Below are 19,729 nucleotides of genomic sequence, written 5' to 3' on the forward strand. Positions count from 1 at the left end.
TTTTTTTCAAAATGACTTGTGGCTATCCAAGCTGTATTATTTGTCAGATATTTTTGCGAAGTTAAACGATCTTAACTTGTCTCTTCAAGGAAAAAATTACGATATATTTACTTCAAACGATAAAATTTAAAGTTTTATTAAAAAGATCAGCATTTGGAAAAGTAGGGTCGAAAAAAATTCGTTAAAAATGTTTTCCAGTGTTGACAATTTTGTAATTGAGAAAATTCATCGTGAAACTTTTATTGCAAAAACAACTGTAGATCACTTAAAAGCACTAGAAATACAGTTCCGGATATATTTTATATTAAATATTGATTTACAAAAAATAGTTTGGATTCAAAAGCCGTTTTGGATTGTTTTAAGTGGGATTGATCATCTGCCACTTAAAGCTCAAGAGGAATTGCTGAGCTTTCGTGTGACTCAAACTTAAAACTACAATTCAAAAAAAAAAAGCCCTTGACTGAATTCTGGACCAGAACTAGAACTGAATTTTCCACAATCGCCGATATGGCGTTAAATGTACTTCTGCCATTCAACACCACATATTTATGTGAAGTTACTTTCTCACCTTTAACACACATTAAATCCCAATATCGTTCAGCGATATAAAATGTTGAAGAGGTCTTACGTCCAGCAGTTTCAAACATTACACCAAGATTTTATTTATTATGAAATAAAAAACAGTCACATCTATCTCATTAAACTTTTAACTTGAACTTTAATTTAATATTTACCACGCAACTACTTGGATATATTCAAGAGAATTAAGACGGTCAGAATCGACTTTTGTTTTTGAAACTATAATAAAAATATTTATATAACATTTTGTGCAAATTTCAATTTTAGATTTTTATATGTTTCAAAACGAATTCTAAATTTATTAAATAAAAAAACTGATTTTTTTAGCTGAAAGTAAGGAGCGACATTAAAACTTAAAACGAACAGAAATTACTCTGTATATGAAATGGGTTGTCCCCTCTGCAATCCCTCGCTCTTTACGCTAAACCTTTTAATTGTTTTAAAAAGTAGAATTGTGGCAAAGAGTCAAACTTTAGCGTAAAGAGCGAGGGATTGGAGAGGGGACAACCCATTTCATATACGGAGTAATTTCTGTTCGTTTTAAGTTTTAATGTCGCTCCTTACTTTCAGCTAAAAAAATCAGTTTTTTTTATTTAATTTCTGAACGTTTTGAATTAATGCATGTTTGGTTTTTGCTCTCTGCACATAAACTATTAAAATGAAATTTGTATATTAATTCTTTTTTGGCTAAATGGCTTTCTCTTAGTTTTGATCAGACGATTTTGAGAAATAAGGGGTGGAGAAGGAGGCCTAGTTGCCCTCCAATTTTTCGGTTACTTAAAAAGGCTACTAGAATTTTTAACGGACGTTTTTATTAGTAAAAAATATACGTAACTTAAGAATTAACTTACGTAACAAACTTTCATAACCTTATATTTTTATTATGTATACGAGGGGGTTTGTACCCTCGTTAATACCTCGCTCTTTACACTAAATCTTAACTTTTCTCCCAATTCTTTAAGAATGACCCCTGAATCAGAAAGGCCGTAGAACAAATAGTTGAAATTACTAAAAATACTTTAGCATAAAGAGCAAGGTATTTATCTCCTCCTAAATACCTCGCTCTTTATGCGAAAGTATTTTTAGAACCCCTCATATGCGTAATAATCTCTGTTCGTTTTAATTTTCAATACTACTTCTTCCTTTCATTTGAAAAAAAGTTTTCATGTTTATTTTTCATTGTTTTCTTATAGTAATGCTAGAGAATCCTGCGCCCTTTTCATTGAATTTTTCATCCCCCATGACAGATTTCTCCAAGGAAAGATCCTCCAACATAGCCCCCTCTCCTCAGCCCCACCCCCAAACAAAATAAAATCCCCCTGAAAATGTCTGTACACTTCCCAATAACCATTACTATATTTAAACACTGGTCAAAGTTTGTAACTTGCAGCCCCTCCCCCAGGGAATTGTGGGGGAGTAAGACATCCCCAAAGACATAGTTATTATGGTTTTGGACTATGCTGAACAAAATGGCTATCTCAAAATTTTGATCCGTTGACTTTGAGAAAAAAATGAGCGTGAGAGGGGGCCTAGATGCCCTCCAATTTTTTTGGTCACTTAAAAAGGACACTAGAACTTTTGATTTCCGTTAGAATGAGCCCTCTTGCGACATTCTAGGACCACTTGGTCGATACGATGACCCCTGGGAAAAAAAACAAAAAAAAAACAAACAAAAAAACAAAAAAAAAAAACAAATAAACACGCACCCGTGATTTGTCTTCTGGCAAAAAATACAAAATTCCACATTTTTGTAGATAGGAGCTTGAAACTTCTACAGTAGGGTTCTCTGATACGCTGAATCTGATGGTGTTATTTTCGTTAAGATCCTACGACTGTTAGGGGGTGTTTCCCCCTATTTTCCTAAATAAGGCAAACTTTCTCAGGCTCGTAACTTTTTATGGGTAGAACTAAACTTGATGAAACTTATATATTTGAAATCAGCAGTAAAATGCGATTCTTTTGATGTAGCTATTGAGATCAAAATTCAATTTTTTAGAGTTTTGGTTACTATTGAGCCGGGTCGCTCCTTACTACAGTTCGTTACCACGAACTGTTTGATATATTTTCATATGCATATGTATATTGTTACCTAATAAATATATCACCAAAAAATATTAATTTATTTTTCTTTTATATTTGTTGGGTTCGTTAAGAAACTCGCAATCATAAATGGGGTCGGGAATTACAAAAGTTTAAGAAACCCTGCCCTACACAGATACCATACACAGATTACCCTACACAGAATTATGCGAATTGGCCATTTCTTACATATAGCTTCCAGTAGAAAAGGTATGCATGATGCAAATTGATTAATCTACAACAATACCCTACACAGAATTATGCGAATTGGCCACATATAGCTTCCAGTAGAAAAGGTATGCATGATGCAACTTGTTTAATCTACAACAATACCCTACACAGAATTATGCAAATTGGACATTTCTTACATATAGCTTCCAGTAGAAAAGGTATGCATGATGCAACTTGTTTAATCTACAACAATACCCTACACAGATACCATACACAGATTACCCTACACAGAATTATGCGAATTGGCCATTTCTTACATATAGCTTCCAGTAGAAAAGGTATGCATGATGCAACTTGTTTAATCTACAGCAATATCCTACACAGATTACCCTACACAGAATTATGCGAATTGGCCATTTCTTACATATAGCTTCCAGTAGAAAAGGTATGCATGATGCAACTTGTTTAATCTACAACAATACCCTACACAGATACCATACACAGATTACCCTACACAGAATTATGCGAATTGGCCATTTCTTACATATAGCTTCCAGTAGAAAAGGTATGCATGATGCAACTTGTTTAATCTACAACAATACCCTACACAGATTACCCTACACATAATTATGCAACTTGTTTAATCTACAGCAATATCCTACACAGAATTATGCGAATTGGCCATTTCTTACATATAGCTTCCAGTAGAAAAGGTATGCATGATGCAACTTGTTTAACCTACAACAATACCCTACACAGATACCATACACAGATTACCCTACACAGAATTATGCAACTTGTTTAATCTACAGCAATATCCTACACAGATACCCTACACAGAATTATGCGAATTGGCCATTTCTTACATATAGCTTCCAGTAGAAAAGGTATGCATGATGCAAATTGTTTAATCTACAACAATACCCTACACAGATTACCCTACACGGAATTATGCGAATTGGCCATTTCTTACATATAGCTTCCAGTAGAAAAGGCATGCATGATGCAACTTGTTTAATCTACAACAATACCATACACAGACTACCCTACACAGAATTATGCGAATTGGCCATTTTTTACATATAGCTTCCAGTAGAAAAGGTATGCATGATGCAACTTGTTTAATCTACAGCAATACCCTACACAGATACCATACACAGAATTATGCGAATTGGCCATTTCTTACATATAGCTTCCAGTAGAAAAGGTATGCATGATGCAAATTGTTTAATCTACAACAATACTCTACACAGATTTTTAATCTGGGAATGTACACACCCTTCCTGGGCTTTCCAGTCTTGACAATGACTAAAAAAGTGTGTCTTAAAAAAGTTCTATCGGTCATTCAAGGGCTTGTTTACAAAACTTGATTGCAGTCAGGAATATGGCAAAAAGAGAAATGTAAGAACAAATATTATATTACATACATTAATTAAATATTACATAATTAATAATTATAGTTAATATAATTATTATATTAACATACATACAAATAAATATTACAAATATTAATTGTATTTTCATATGGTTTTAAAAACTTAAAGGCCAAAAAACTTACAGCCTAGATCCAAATGAGTTACCAGACTTTGAATATTTTCAGTTAGCCCATACTAAAAAAAATTACTTTTCTTGAAGCATTTTTAATCAGCACAGGCCATAGGAGCAACGTGACTTGGAATATTCTCATTCAACCAATACATTGCTAAAATCAGACTAGACCATAAGAAATAACCTGACTTTGAATATAAGTCAGCCCATATCAAGGGAGCTACTGAACTTGGAATATTTCAAATGATTGTGAAAGCCATGCTTTGGTTCCTGTCCAGAACAAAAGATGTTCCAGGATTTAAATATTTTTTATAATTGATAAAAGGCTGTCTTTTATTTTGTTTCGAAACTTCTATTGCATGCTAAATAGCCGAGTTGACTCGGCTATTTATTGTAATTCCTGTTCGTTTTGAGTTTCATTTACTTATTGATAGGGATTTGTGGTAGTTTTACGCTTGGAAGATTATTTGACTTTATTTCTGCTCATTTTTGGCTTAATAAAGTTCTTTATTTTCTTTGAATAACTTGTTTTGTGGGAAAAGTTTTCTAAATTAATTTGGTACTTGTGTATTATTCAGAACACACTCAATAAGTGAAGTTAGGTTCTTTCGTGAAACAAACTACGATGCTGGAACATTTTATGAGAAAAACCGGTTTCATAGCCACAAATACAAAACTCAATTTAGTTTGCTACGCATAGTGATAGAAGATAGCGTCTGAATATAGATTTTGAAATGAAGATTTGGGATTTGCCAAAGACTGAAAAAGAGGCAGTTATATTTTTCCAGGATAAGGGGTTCTTGCCCACAACAAAACAGTGCGTCAATGGACACAACATGACTTTATACTCTTACGAGAAGGAACATTACGAGAAGGAACGCATAGTGATAGAAGATATCTAACCTAACCTTACTTCACTTATTGACTGTGTTCTGAAATAATACACAAGTACCTTTAATTTTTATAAAGGACCACTCAGAAAAAGCTGGAAAATTTGGTCAATGCTATATTACCCTTGGTAATACTGCATGTGCATTCTAAATTGTAATAATTTATTTTGCATGGGAATCTTGTGAGTTTCAAGACAAACATGCCACTACATGGTAGGACAGAATCTGAAACGGGGAGGCTAGAAATCGGCACTTTGTTGTGGCATAATCTTTTTTTTTTTACTAAATGGGGCCCAAAAACCTCAAAATTTCGGCTGAATGGCCCCCCTTCCAATATTCTACAATCACTTCTGGTGAGAAAAAGCAAAAAAAAAACAGCAGATAAACACGCATCTATGATCAACCTTCTCAAGAAAAATGTAGAATTTTTGTTTTTGCATAAAGGAGCTTAAAACTTTGGCCCTCTGGTATAGGGCCCTTTAATATTTTGAAATGTAATGGTTTAACTTTTATCAAGGGGAGCTTAAAAATTCTGCCCTCTGTTGCAAAGTTCTTGCAAATTTCGAAATGCAATGCTGTAACTCTTATCAAGATTGTGATGTTTTTTCCCCAAACTGTGCAATGAGTTTTTTGAAGTAAGAAGCCTGATTTCTGTGTGCTTTTTCAGTAATTTTCTTCGGCTTTGAAACATTCGAGAGAGATAAAAACTCTATTAGTTCCCCTCTCCCATACGACTCCCCTACTTGACTTCAATTTTGATATTCTTTGCTAGTATTATTCAATCCAAAGTAGTTTAAATTGGACACTTATTGCATTTCTTTATGTCAGTTTACTGAATTTTTACTTTACTTAACTTTACTTTTTACTTTAACTTTACTTAACTTTACTTTACTTAACATTACTGTATTTCAGATTGTTGAATTTCTAAATCAAGCTGTTCTTGCCAAAACCACTGATGAAAAGCTAACATGTTTAACAAGAGTCCAAGATTTGATTCTTCATCATGGGCCAGAGCTGTTAGATAGTTTTTTAGATGAAGTACTCGCTTTTCAAAATGATAGGAATCAAGAAATCAGAAGAGTAATTGTAGGATTCTTGGAAGAGGCTTGGTAAGTAGTTATAGTGCAAATTCAAAATCGATTAGGTCCAGTTCTGATTTTCATATTTACAAGTTTTTTTTTTAATTTTTGTAACCTAAAGTATTTAAGTAATTTATGTTCAGGTAAGTGTTTCTTTGCCATCTGGGTCACAATATGAGCGTGTCTTTTATGCGGATATGCATTTCCTACAGCTAAAAAAAAAAAAAAAACAGCGAAAAACAGCTAAAAATAAAGAACAAAATCATTTTAGAAACTTTTAGAATCAATTTTCTCATATTAATGTAAATTATATGTTGGAAAATGAATGAATAACCAAAGTAATATACAAATATATATTTATTTTGAATTTAATTTGAATCAACTATTTTTAAGCTGCTGTGCTAATGAAAAATAAACAAAAAACAAGGAACCATTTTAATATAAAATTGACATAAATTACAGTGACTAACAGGCACCGTATCCAGGGTTGAAGGGCTTACGGGGTTTGACCACCCTGCCTCCACCGGAATATCTGTCCAACTCGTAAAAACTTAGCGAAAATGCATGTAAAATTTTTTTAATGTGTCTTATAAAGTTTTTTATTGTAACCATCCCCCTCTTCGAGAAAAAATCCTGTATATGCCCTTGCTGACAGGTATTAATTGTCTAAAACCAGAGCTTACAATAGCTTTCGTAAAAGAAAATTCGTTCAGTGACTTCTTCATGCTTTTTATGGCACTTGCCCGTCAGCCAAGTGCCATATAGCGATCATAATTTTTGTCGGCCGGTCTGTCGGTCCTGGTTTTGCTAGTTTGGGCACTTCCAGATAAGCTAGGATGATGAGAGTTGGCATGCATATCAGGGACCGGACCAGATTAAATTAGAAATAATCACTTCCCTGATTCGACCATCTAGGGGGGGGGGCGGTTAATTCAGAAAAATTAGAAAAAGTTTTTTAAAAATGTCTCCTTGAAAGCCTGCATAGCGCAGTGGATATGGTGCTGGTACCCTATTCCATAGGTCGTAGGTTCAATTCCCTGACAAAGAAAATTATAAGTTTTTTTTCTTGCTCTGCCATTTTTAGTATTAATGTTTAGTTTAATTTCGAAACTTTTTTTAAAATGTCTGGCCTTGACTAACACTTCTACCCAAAACATCAGATTGGATCACGTTTTATGATGATAAAATCTGGAATTTGCTATAGTATGGGCCAGCAAGCGTTGGAGGAGCTAAATAAAGCGATGGTTTTAAAGCGATCAAAAATTATAGGAAAAGCTATTCAGCTTCAGTGGTGCTTATCATGGTAGCCTCCTAAAAAAACATCACCGCGATAACATTGCGAAATGTTGGCTCTTCCAACCTCGTTACAAGTACCATATGAGCTCTTGGCTCTTGTTCTATTTTGAAATTATATTTTCTGAATTAGCTATATTTTGTCTAGATTCGCATAAATACTTCTTGGAAACGAAGTAGAATCAACATTTATAGAATTCAATATTATTGGTTTCTTAATCATGCCAAAAATTATATATCTCTTTTAAATTTTTGGGGAACAAAACTGAATTTCAGATTTCTGAAACTCTGTTTTTTTCAAAAGCTTTCGGTTTTATGCCTGCTGTGTTTTAGTCCAATAATGCTAGAGGAAGTAAGCAAGAAAATCAGAACTCTTTTATATAAGAAAGCAAAGCGTTATTTATACGATCGTTTCTTACGATGTCATCGCGCATAAGTTTTTTTCGGCCAAAACTACAGGCAATTTTTTCTGGAGAAGCTGAAAATTCATGGATAGGAACACTCTAACCTTCCAAGAGCTGGAGATGACAGTAGTTCTCTTAAACTAAAATCGCGTTAGTGATTCCATCTTTTTTCGGTTTTTTGACCCGGCTACATATTTGTCCAAGTAAAACGCCCTAGCTTTGAAGGAGCATATTCAGTCATGTGAAGTGCTTCTCGAACTTTATATAATAAAATTTCAGTAACTGATTCAGAGCATTAAGCATATTCAAAAGTGGTAGTTGGTATAAGTTTTTGTTCTTAACCCTATTTGTCGGAAGCAGTAGGGGGTCAAGGCAAAAATAGTCTATTGTTACGCTACAATGTTTTTGTTTTTCAGGGATTAATCTTAGATGTGAAACCTTCAACCCCTTACACCCGTAACCCTAACTATGGCATCTCTACAAAACTCCGCATCTTACTCTTATTGTATTTTCATAGGTGTTTTCAGTTAAGGCGATGCGTACTTCTTTTTAATTTCAGAAACTGATATTTTGTTTTTTTAAATTTTAGTTGGTCAAGGCCTGATATATTTCTAGAAGTAGCATTCAAAATACGTATTTTGGTAAGAACTCTTTTTCAAAACACTGCAAGATGTAATTTATGCTATTGTTTATTTTAATTTTCCAGAAGAATCCTTTAGACAGATCTTAGGTGGAGATCCCCCTCCTCACACCTACCCCTCACTATACTATCTAAATAAAACATTTTTTCTACTGTATTTTGTCAGGCTTTTTCAATTGAGATACACTGTTAGTTTTTTTCTGATAAACTGTAAGTTCCAAAACTTATATTCTGTTTTCGTTACTTTTAGTAAATCAGTGCCTGATTTGTTCAGAAAAGTAGCACTCGATTAATCTATTTTGTTAAAAGCTCTTTTCCTAGGAGGAAAGAGGGGGGGGGGGTCAAAATACAAAACGTGTATTGCTATACCATTGTTTATTTATTTATTTAATTTTCCAGGAGATTTTAAAGATCAGTCTTGGACGAGGAATCCCCTCAGTTCTGTGTCTCACGATATTGTCTCAGTAGGAGGATTTGTTCTACTTAGCTTTCATTAGACATTTTCAACTAGGAAGCTGCGTATGTTTTTTTTTTTCTGTTTTTTTTTTTTTTTTTTTCAAGCTGATATTTTGATTTCGTTAATTTTAGTAAATCAGAACCTGATGTTTTCCCAAAAGTGGCTGTCAACATAAGTTTTTTGCTAAGAGATGAAGCTGTTGCTGTACAGAAGAGGGTTATTCAAGCATTAACACATTTATATCCTGTTGTACTCCGATGGTTATCCAGGGCGAAAAGTATTACTAAAGAAATGAGTTCAGCTTGGGATTGGCTTGTCAGAATGAAAGGAGAAGTCATCAAATGGCTTGATCATGATAATGATGGGTACTATCTTTTTTCTTATTTTTATTTAGTTGTTCAATACTACTGGCCAAAATAAGATAGGATCCTATGTTGATATAACCGGTAAGTAAGTTGTAAAACCTAGCCAATCTACTACTACTGCTACTGTTAACATCTTACCGGAGCACCAAGCCGCGTAATGCCAACACAGCTACCCACGCTCCTCCTCCATCTCAATCTATTCAAAGTCTCCCTCTTTACATCCTCCCTGGAAGTTCCCATTTTCTTTGAATCTTTCTTTATGACATCCTCCCACCCCAACCGCGGACGACCTTCTTTTCATTTAGCCCTAGTCGGATGGCCGAAAGGACAATCTTTGGCAATCTGTCTTCATTCATCTGCAGAACGGGCTCTAGCCATCTCAAGCTTTCTCTCGCTATAGCCCTAGATCGGGATTGAACTACACTTTTCGTGCAGCTTACTATTTGAAATACGGTCAGTCAGTCGGGCACCTAGAACAATTCATAGGCAATTTCTCTTGAAGACATTTAACAAATATTCATCTGCTTTTCGGAGCGCCCATGCTTCAGGGGCATATTTGAACTGTGAAAAAGCACCAAGAGCCTCGGCTATTCTACTTTTAGTATCTTCACTGCTCCCATCGTCTTTACTACTAACACTACTATGGTAAGTGAAGCTGTCCACCTGCTCAATCTTTTCTTTACCCAGTGTCACCTTTTCATCTTCACTTATTCCTAGCCGTAGCGACTTAGTCGTAGTTGTCTTAACATTAATTTTCAAAGCTACTCAAGCACCCTGAACTCGCAAAACCTCTAAAAGTTTATTCATTTTACTCACACTTTCATCTTGGATGCTTAAATCGCCAGCATAATCTAAGTCCATGAGTGTTTTTCCTTCCCATTTGATTTCGTGGTATCCCATTGCCTTTCCTCTGCTCGATCAAAATGACCCATATATAGGAGGACAGAAAGTATTTTTAGTAATTTCAGCTATTTATTCTACGGCCTATGTGATTCAAGGGTCCTTCTTAAGGAATTGGGACAGAATATAAGCTTTAGTGTAAAAAGAGAGGTATCGACGAGGGGTGAACTCCCTCATATACGCAATAAAAATATACGAACATAGAAGTTCGTTGCGTAAATTAATTCGTAAATTACGAATATTTTTTACTAATGAAAATGTTCGTAAAACAATTAAAAGTTCTAGTTGCCTTTTTAAGTAATCAAAAAATTAGAGGGCAGCTAGGCTTCCTCTCTCTCTCCTTTTTTCTCAAAATCTTCCGATTAAAACTATGAGAAAGCCATTTAGCCTAAAAGAAAATTAATATGCAAATTTCATTTTAATTATTTATGTGTGGAGAGCCGAGATCAAAACATGCATGAATTAAAAAACGTCCAGAAATTAAATAAAAAAAACTAGTTTTTTTAAATGAAAGTAAGGAGCGACATTAAAACTTAAAACGAACAGAAATTACTCCGTATATGAAAGGGGCTTTTCTTCCTCAACGCCCCGCTCTTTACGCATAAAGTTTTTTCCTTTTTTAAAAAGTGTAGCTAAGAGAAAGAGTCAAACTTTAGCGTACAGAGGGAGGCGTTGAGGAAGAACGGAAGGCGTTGAGGCGTTTAGTGTGAAGAGCAAGGTATTAACGAGGGGACCAACCCTCTCATATATATAATCAAAAATATAAGAATATAAAAGTTTGTTACGTAAGTTAATTCTTAAGTTACGTTTTTTTTTTTACTAATAAAAACGTTCGTTATAAATTAAAAGATCTAGTTGCCTTTTTAAGTAACCGAAAAATTGGAGGGCAACTAGGCCTCCTTCCCCACCCCTTATTTCTCAAAATCGTCTAGCCAAAAAAAAGAATTAATATGCAAATTTCATTTTAATAATTTATGTACGGAGAGCCAAAATCAGACATGCATTAATTCAAAACTTTCAGAAATTAAATAAAAAATACAATTTTTTTGAAATGAAAGTAAGGAGCGACATTAAAACTTAAAACGAATAGAAATTACTCCGTATATGAAAGGGGCTTTTCCTCCTCGACACCCCGCTCCTTGTGCTAAAGTCTGATTCTTTCTCGCAACTCTACTTTTTAAAACAATAAAAAACTTTAGCGTAAGGAGCGGGGTGTCGAGGAGGAAAAGCCCCTTTCATATACGGAGTAATTTCTGTTCGTTTTAAGTTTTAATGTCGCTCCTTACTTTCATTTCAAAAAACTTGTTTTTTTTATTTAATTTATGAAAGAGTCGACCTTTTACCTCAGGTCCACCTAGGCTCTTTGCACAAAAGTTTATTTTGTGCTTAAGAGAAGGCATTTCAGAGTATAAATTGCTCCGTATATGAAAGGGGCTGTTTTTACTGTTTTAAAAAGCAGAGTTGAGAGAAGGAGTCAAACTTCAGTGTAAAGAGCGGGGCGTTGAGGAGGGAACAGCCCCTTTCATATACGGAGGAATTTCTGTTCGTTTCAAGTTTTAATGTCGCTCCTTACTTTCAGTTAAAACAAAAACTTGTTTTTTTATATTTCTGAACGTTTTTGAATTAATGCATGTTTTGATTTCGGCTTTCCGTATATGAATAATTAAAGTGAAATTTGCATATTAATTTGTTGTTTTTTTTTGGCTAAATGGCTTTCTCATAAATTTGATTGAATGATTTGATAAAAAAGGAGAGGGGGAGGGGGCTTAGTTACCCTACAATTTTTTGGTTACTTAAAAAGGCACCTAGAACTTTTAATTTTTTACAAATGTTTTTATTAGTAAAAATATACGTAACTTACTAATTAACTTGCTTAACGAACTTCTATATTCGTATGTTTTTACTACGTATATGAGGGGGTTCGCCCCCTCGTCAATACCTCGCTCTTTACAGTAAAGCTTAAATTGTGTCCCAATTCCTTAAGAATGGCCCCTGAATCACGAAGGCCGTAGAATAAATAGTTGAAATTACTAAAAATACTTTAGCGTAAAGAGCGAGGTATTTGTAGTAGGTGAACCCCTCATATGCCTGATAATTTCTGTTCGTTTTAAGTTTTAATGCTGCTCCTTACTTTCAGTTGAAAAAACTTTTTCATATTTATTTTTCCTTTTTTTAAATGCTAGAAAATCCTGCGCCCTCTTCATGGAAATTCTCTTCCCCATGACGAATTCCTCCATGGAAAGTTCCTCCTACATAACCTCCTCCTCTAAACACCTCCTCCCAACCAAAAAAAAACCTGAAAACGTCTTTATACTTCCCAATAACCATTATTATATGTAAATACTGGTCAAAGTTTGTAACTAGTAGCCCCTCCTCCGAGGACTGTGAGGGAGTAAGTCATCTCCAAAGACATAGTTATTAGGTTTTTCGACTATGCTGAACAAAATGGCTATCTCAGAATTTTGATCCGGTGACTTTTGGGAAAATAATTTAGTTGGTCACTTAAAAAGGGAACTAGAACTTTTAATTTCCGTTAGACTGAGCCCTCTCGCAACATTCTAGGACCACTGGATCGATACGATCAGCCCTGGGAAAAAAGATAGGAGCTTGAAAATTCTACAGTAGGGTTCTCTGATACGCTGAATGCGATGATGTGATTTTCGTTAAGATTCTATGACTTTTAGGGGGTGTTTCCCACTATTTTCCAAAATAAGGCAAATTTTCTCAGGCACGGAACTTTTGATGACAGACTAAATTTGGTGAAACTTATATGTTTAAAATCAGCGTAAAAATTCGATTTTTTTTATGTATCTATTAGTATCAAAATCCCATTTTTTAAAGTGTCGTTTACTATTGAGCCGGATCGCTCCTTACTACAGTTCGTTACCACGAACTGTTTGACACGAAAAACTGATCACCGAATAACAGTATTTTTTATACTCTGAAATGCCTTCTGTTAAGCACAAAATAAACTTTTGTGCAAACAGCCTAGGTGGACCTGAGGTAAAAGGTGGACTCTTTCATAAATAGTGATTTTTAACGCCGCTCTCTACTTTCTTTTGATAACTTGTCTTTCATATTCAATACATGCAAAGCTGATCACCGAATAGCAGTATTTTTTATAATCTGAAATGCCTTCTCTTAAGCACAAAATAAACTTTTATGCAAAATGCTTAGGTGGACCTTAGGTGAAAGGTGAACTTTGAATAAAATGGATATCTCAGAATTTTGATCTGGTAACTTTGGGAAAAAATGAGTTTGGGAGGGGGCCTAGGTGCCCTCCAATTTTTGGTCACTTAAAAAAGGCACTAGAACTTTTAATTTTTTTCGGAATGAGCCCTCTCGTGACATTCTAGGACCATTGGGTCGATACGATAACCCCTGAGAAAAAAAACAAACAAATAAACACGTATCCGTGATCTGTCTTGTCGCAAAAAATGCAAAATACCACATTTTTGTAGATAGGAGCTTGAAACTTCTATCGTAGGGTTCTCTGATACGCTGAATCTGATGATGTGATTTTCATTAAGATTCTATCACTTTTAAGGGGTGTTTCCCCTTATTTTTTAAAATAAGTCAAATTTTCTCAGGCTCGTAACTATTGATTAGTAAAACTAAACTTGATGAAACTTATAAATTTTAAAATCAACATTGAAATGCAATTCTTTTGATGTAACTATTGGTGTCGAAATTCCATTTTTTAGAGTTTCGGTTACTATTGATCCGGGTCGCTCCTTACTACATTTCGTTACCACGAACTGTTTGAAATTACTGTTATTTGGTGATCAGTTTTGCATGTATTGAATAAGAAAGACAAGTTTTTCGAATGAAAGTAGAGAGTGGCGTTAAAACTCAAACTGAACAGAAATATTTCTATTTATGAAAGGCACTTTTCATCTAAGGTCCACCTAAGTTCTTTGCTCAAAAGTTTATTTGGTGCTTAAGAGAGGGCATTTCAGAGCATAAAAAAATACTATTATTCGGTGATTGCAAGTGTTTTACTTGCCAATTGTCTTTTAAACCTTTTAAACTATGAATTTGATTGCTTAAAGCAAATATGAATACACGTCCCTCTAATCTTGAGGACATTGTAAAAAAAAAGAAGGAAAGCAAATTTTTGACACGCTCTTCTTGCGATAGAGCATTTCTTGTTGAAGCGTCGATGAAAAAAAGTTGAGCTTTTGCGCAAGGAATTGAGGTTGTTGGGGACGAACTGGCACCCTCAAATACAGGATAATTTGTATATAATTTTTGAATTTTTGTGTCGCTCTTTATTTTCATTCAAAAAAGCTTGTTTTTATGTTTGTTTACTTATATTTACTTTTAATGTTATAATCATGTATTACTTTGTTTTTAAGTTATTAAGGTATTTATGGATGTTTACACCCAGAGCAATTGTTTTTATATATTTCAATTGCTCTCATGGGAGTAACTGTCTTCACCTCCAACCTCATTTCATGTTTTGCTATGATAGAACCCATGGCCAAAAAACTCAAGGATGGGTCCATTTTACCCTCTAATCACTCCCAGCTCTCAAATGGGACGCTAGATCTCGCAATGTCCGTTTGAAAGGTCCCTCATCCGGTTTTATACAGTTATCGGTTCGATCCGATCAGTCCTCATCATTGTGATTTTAGAACGATGCGGGGAGCAGGAGAGGAGTCTTTCAATCATGTTGGACAATGACTGCTCTTAATGCTTAATTTAAATTTTTTAAAGTTCTCATCTTTCTCATAAAGTCTGTTAATTTGCCTTAAAAAGTTGAAAGTTCAAAAAGTAGAAAGTTCCCCCTTAGAAGCTACGAGCCTCCGAAAAAATTTTCGACGTTTGTAAAAGGAGAAAAAAAAACAACAAGAGAGTACGTTATCTTGATGAAAATTAAATCGTTAAACTCAGTATATTAGAGAACCCTCTTGCAGATGTTTTAAGATCCTATCTACAGAACTTTCAACATCCCCCTCAACACACGCTAAAAATTCAGACTTGATACCATAAACAGTTCCTGGGGCATTCAGTTCCTCGGGCATTCATTTTGACAACTAGCATGTGCATAGTGTGTTTTGGTTTAGTTAAACATCGTCTCAACGTTCCATGAAATTTTTACCATAATAACCTTAGCTTTAGTAGAAGTACTAGTAGTAGTAGTATTAGTAGTGATAGAACTAACTGATAGTGTTGAACTAAACCAAAACACACTATGCACAAGCCAGTTGTCAAAACGAATGCCCCAGGAACTGTTCGTCAGCAATGCCCCAGAGACTGTTTGTGGTATTCATCTTTCTCATAAAGTCTGTTAATTTGCCCGTGGGCCTAGAATTGGCATCCGAATAATTTCTTCATTTTGGTTAAAAGGTAAAAGTTCTTTGGATCCTGAAATTGATTCAAATGAAAAATTTATGCGAGCCGAATTCCAGTAAGGTTATAACATGCACACCTTTCTAGTGCAATCCATTGATAAATTTTTTCGATTGAATTTAGCCATTTGTATAAGCTATGGTCGTTTCCCTGAAATGTGTTATAAAAAAAAACAAAAATCCTCTTGGCCAAAATATCCGTAAGATTTTTAAACAGTGTGTGACAAAATTACCTTTCTTCGAAGATATATTTGTGAATACGTCTACACGAAATAAGCCATTCTTTGTTGCTTTGCACCAAGAGCTGAATGGGCTTTACTACTTCCGGAGCAATTTTTTTTTTTTTTTAACTTTTCTGAATGGCCACCGTGAAATTTTGAAACGATGCTGAGTTTGGTTGTGACGGGCCCCACTGGTGCAGTATAGCAAGGAAGGGGGGTAGGGGATATTTGATCCTTTTAAGCCCTCATAAAGGGAATCAGAACTCGTCGTTCCCCTTCGAATGAATACTTTACCAAACTACTACGACTGATGGGTTAATACTGCAATACCTGGTGAAAAAAAAAGAAAACAAAAACAAAAATCACCAATTGCAGACACGACATGAAAAATACGAATGTTTATAGTTAGGGGTTTAAAGTCCAATACGGAGCTCTTATCAAGTGACGATACAGAATTAAAATCAAGTTGTTATCAAGCCGTGGCTAATTGGAGAAAAACCAAGACAGATAGTCTGAGTGAGAGGCAAAGCTAGCCTTGTTCAGAATTGTATAAAAATGGTGTCCATTCAAACTTTTATGGCCATTCTCATCCAGATGAGATGACTTTTGAGCGGTTTTTCCATTCTTTTGGGAAAAAGCCTCTTTTGAGTAAGTTACCTGTGCTAATAACTTCTGATGAGCGCCTTTAAACTAAGTACCAGGGAACCGAGCTTAGTTCAGTGAAGTGAATCTTAGACGTAAAAAAGAAATCATGTGTAATCCCCCCTCCACGGGAATGTGTAACCTATTACCATGATTCACATTAGAAAAACTTTTCTGTGTAATTTACCTAGATTTAGTTATTTTAAAACTAAGATACAAAGAGAACGTTTTTTTCAAACTCTAGAAGTCCTTCTATTTTTCCCCTCCAATTGACATCCTATGCAAGTGCAAAGGCTGGAAGATCCTGTTCTAATTCAGGGTTACTTATTACAAATGCCATTGGTTTTCGCAAAAGACAAAAATAGAACCAAACACAAAATAAATATTTCCACGTCCGTAGAATGACCTGTATAAAAATAAAGAGTTGCCATATATATTTATGGAATAGATTACCTAATGTGCAAAAATCATTATAACAAAAGATTGACTTATTAATCGTTAAACAGGCACTAGTTTCTTCGAAGAAGTTCTTTTCGGTAAGTTTTCAAGTTTAAAATAACCTCAAGGCGACTAATTAATGAGAGAATCGCATATTACAATGCAAAATCAACTCAGGTAGGAAGCCTATGAATAGTAATGACGTGATTGATATCAGTCACCCCAGTCCAACTGTCAAACTTTATTTTAACAGTTTTTCATGTCTTTTGGTCTCTTAGTTTCACTTCGTATTGGCTTTAATTAATGCATATTAAGGGTACTTTGAGTGGGGGGGGGGCAATTTCTCGAAAGTTGTGACCTATCTAGATTGTTTCTTTCTGGTTTATCTTAGCATGTCAACTTTCAGAAATAATTGTTGCATACCTCGGAAAGGTAAACTGTTTTTTTTCTCATTTCTTCATTACATTTCTATACTGTATTTCTTAATTAACATACAATATAACGCCAAAGCCGTCGTTTGCTTGATCGCTCATTCTCTTTCTCTAAAAACAATACTTAGTTCCAATTGAAAAGTAAATTTACTTTTAGAATTCGTAATATTCATACAAATGTTTGTTGTCATTTCTTAAGAACCCTTTAAATGTTTCATTTTATTTCTTTATAGTGTAAGAACGTTGACAAATAAGTTTTACGAGATGGTGATCATCTGCCAAACTTATCGTGACGAAGAGTCTGCTTCAAAGGAATCAGAATTCAGTTTAGATGCCATACCCCCAACATTGAAGATTTTAAAGCCTCGAAAGCTTGAAGATGAGGCTAATAAGCTGATGGCTGACCTTATTAAGTTCCATGGCTCAATGCATATTAGTTCAGCGAATCTGTTGGCGTGTATGGGCACACTGTCACTTATTGCTCGTGCAAGGCCGATGTTTATGGGACAAGTTATAAGTGCGATGGAAATGCTTCATGGTAAGTTAGACTGATAAAATTATTGCAATAAAAAAAAACAAATAATGGTTATAAAAATTAACTAATTCAAAGTTGTAATTTTTAGATTTTTGTATATTTTTACTCTGACTTATACCTGGAAAAACAAAACAAGAAAATTACCTTACCTTAGACCTTAGATCCTCATGTGCCTCCAGAGGCACCCAGGGCATCGACGAAGAGACACCAGTCGTCCCTCGAACAGGCTGCTGCCATAACGTCTTCCCATTGAGGTTGTACGGACGTATTCGCGTTGAGAAGGTCCCCCTGGCATGTTCGCCTTAGTGTGTTTTAAGGTTTTTCCCTTCGCCGCGTTCCCGTTGATTGCCTCTGGAGGATGGACTTCGGTGTTTGGTCGTCTTTCATTCGTACAATATGTACTAAGTATTTCCATCTTCGGGTCCTGATCATATCAGAGACTAGGGGTTACCCAGGAATTTGGCGTGTCGTCTGGTTCAAGACGTGTTGTATCCAGTTTGTGTTGAGTATTCTTCGAAGACAATTATTCTCAAAGGCTTAGAGTCTCTTCTCTTGCTGCTGATATAACTTTCACCATTCTCTTCTATACAACGTAACTGGGAGGACATTACTGTTGAAAGCTCGAAGTTTTAGCCGGTTTGAGAACTTCTGTGAGTGCCAAATCTGTTTAAGTCTGGTAAACGAGCCACTAGCCTGCCCGATACTTGTATTGATCTCTTTGTCTATTACCCCTGTGTTCTCTACTGTGCTTTCCAGATATTTAAACTGAACAACCTGTTCTATATCCTCATTGCCCACTTTGTGTTGAGGGGGATCCTGTGACAACCATACTTTTAGTTTTTGATGTATTTATCTTGAGGCCGAACCGTAGGGCATTTTGTCTCACAACATCCAAGAACTGTTGGAGTTTCTGCTTGTCTGATTTGAGGGGACTGATGTCGTCTGCTAAGTCAATCGTCCTTCGCCGCCTAAGTCCTGCTAAGTCCATCGAAGGCAGCAGACTGCTCGTCTGCTGCCGTCTGCTAAGATCTGTAATTCTCTTTTCGTTTCTGATAAGGATTTTGTCATTTGTGTACCCGCGGAGGATGTAGTCCTCACAAGTATAAAGAGGAAAGGGGACATGACACATCCTTGCTTTTGTCCGGAGATGATCCTGAAGTATCTTGATTGGCCTCCATTCATCTTTACGCAACAGTCCGTGCTCTCGTACAGAGACATAATTAGCCTTATGAGTTTGTCTGGGACACCGTAGTACTTAAGGATTTTCCTGAGTGTGTCTCAATGGATAGAATCGAATGTTTTCTCGAAGTCTATGAAAATTAGGTACAGCTTCTGTCTCCACTCGTTTGTCTCCTCTAACATCATTCTTAATGCAAGCATGGAATGTGCACAGGAGCGGTTTGGTTGGAAACCGTGTTGTTCGTCCTTTAAATGCTTGTCGATCATTGGCTGGATGCGGTGCATAGTAGAATCCAGGTTTTGACGCAGGATCTAACAGGCATTTTTAGCATTTCAGCGGAAATTCTATCGTTTCCTGGAGTTCTTCTGTTCTTTAGCTTCTTTGACGCAGAAGGTATCTCTGTTTCTGTAGGAGGATCGGTGTTGATTTCAAGAATAAGGCAATGAGTCTCCGGTACATTGGGGGAATTGATCGGTTCTGGACGGTTTAGGACACTTTCGAAATGGTTGGCCCAGAGTTCCTC

At 35.4% G+C, this 19,729-nt stretch overlaps 1 protein-coding gene across 1 annotated transcript in view; it reads left to right on the plus strand.

Annotated features, from left to right (window-relative positions):
- LOC136028749 (symplekin-like) overlaps positions 1-18,058 on the plus strand; it is a 36,868-nt gene extending 18,810 nt beyond the window's left edge. Inside the window, exons 2-4 of the mRNA XM_065706635.1 lie at positions 6,180-6,376; positions 9,272-9,505; positions 17,725-18,058. Of these exons, the coding sequence (XP_065562707.1) occupies positions 6,180-6,376; positions 9,272-9,505; positions 17,725-18,043 (750 nt within the window). The 3' untranslated portion in view covers positions 18,044-18,058. The remainder of the gene's footprint in view (positions 1-6,179; positions 6,377-9,271; positions 9,506-17,724) is intronic.
- Positions 18,059-19,729: the final 1,671 nt, after the last annotated feature.

Source organism: Artemia franciscana, chromosome 7 (genome assembly GCF_032884065.1).
Source record: "Artemia franciscana chromosome 7, ASM3288406v1, whole genome shotgun sequence".
In the NCBI taxonomy this organism is placed as follows: Eukaryota; Metazoa; Arthropoda; class Branchiopoda; order Anostraca; family Artemiidae; genus Artemia; species Artemia franciscana.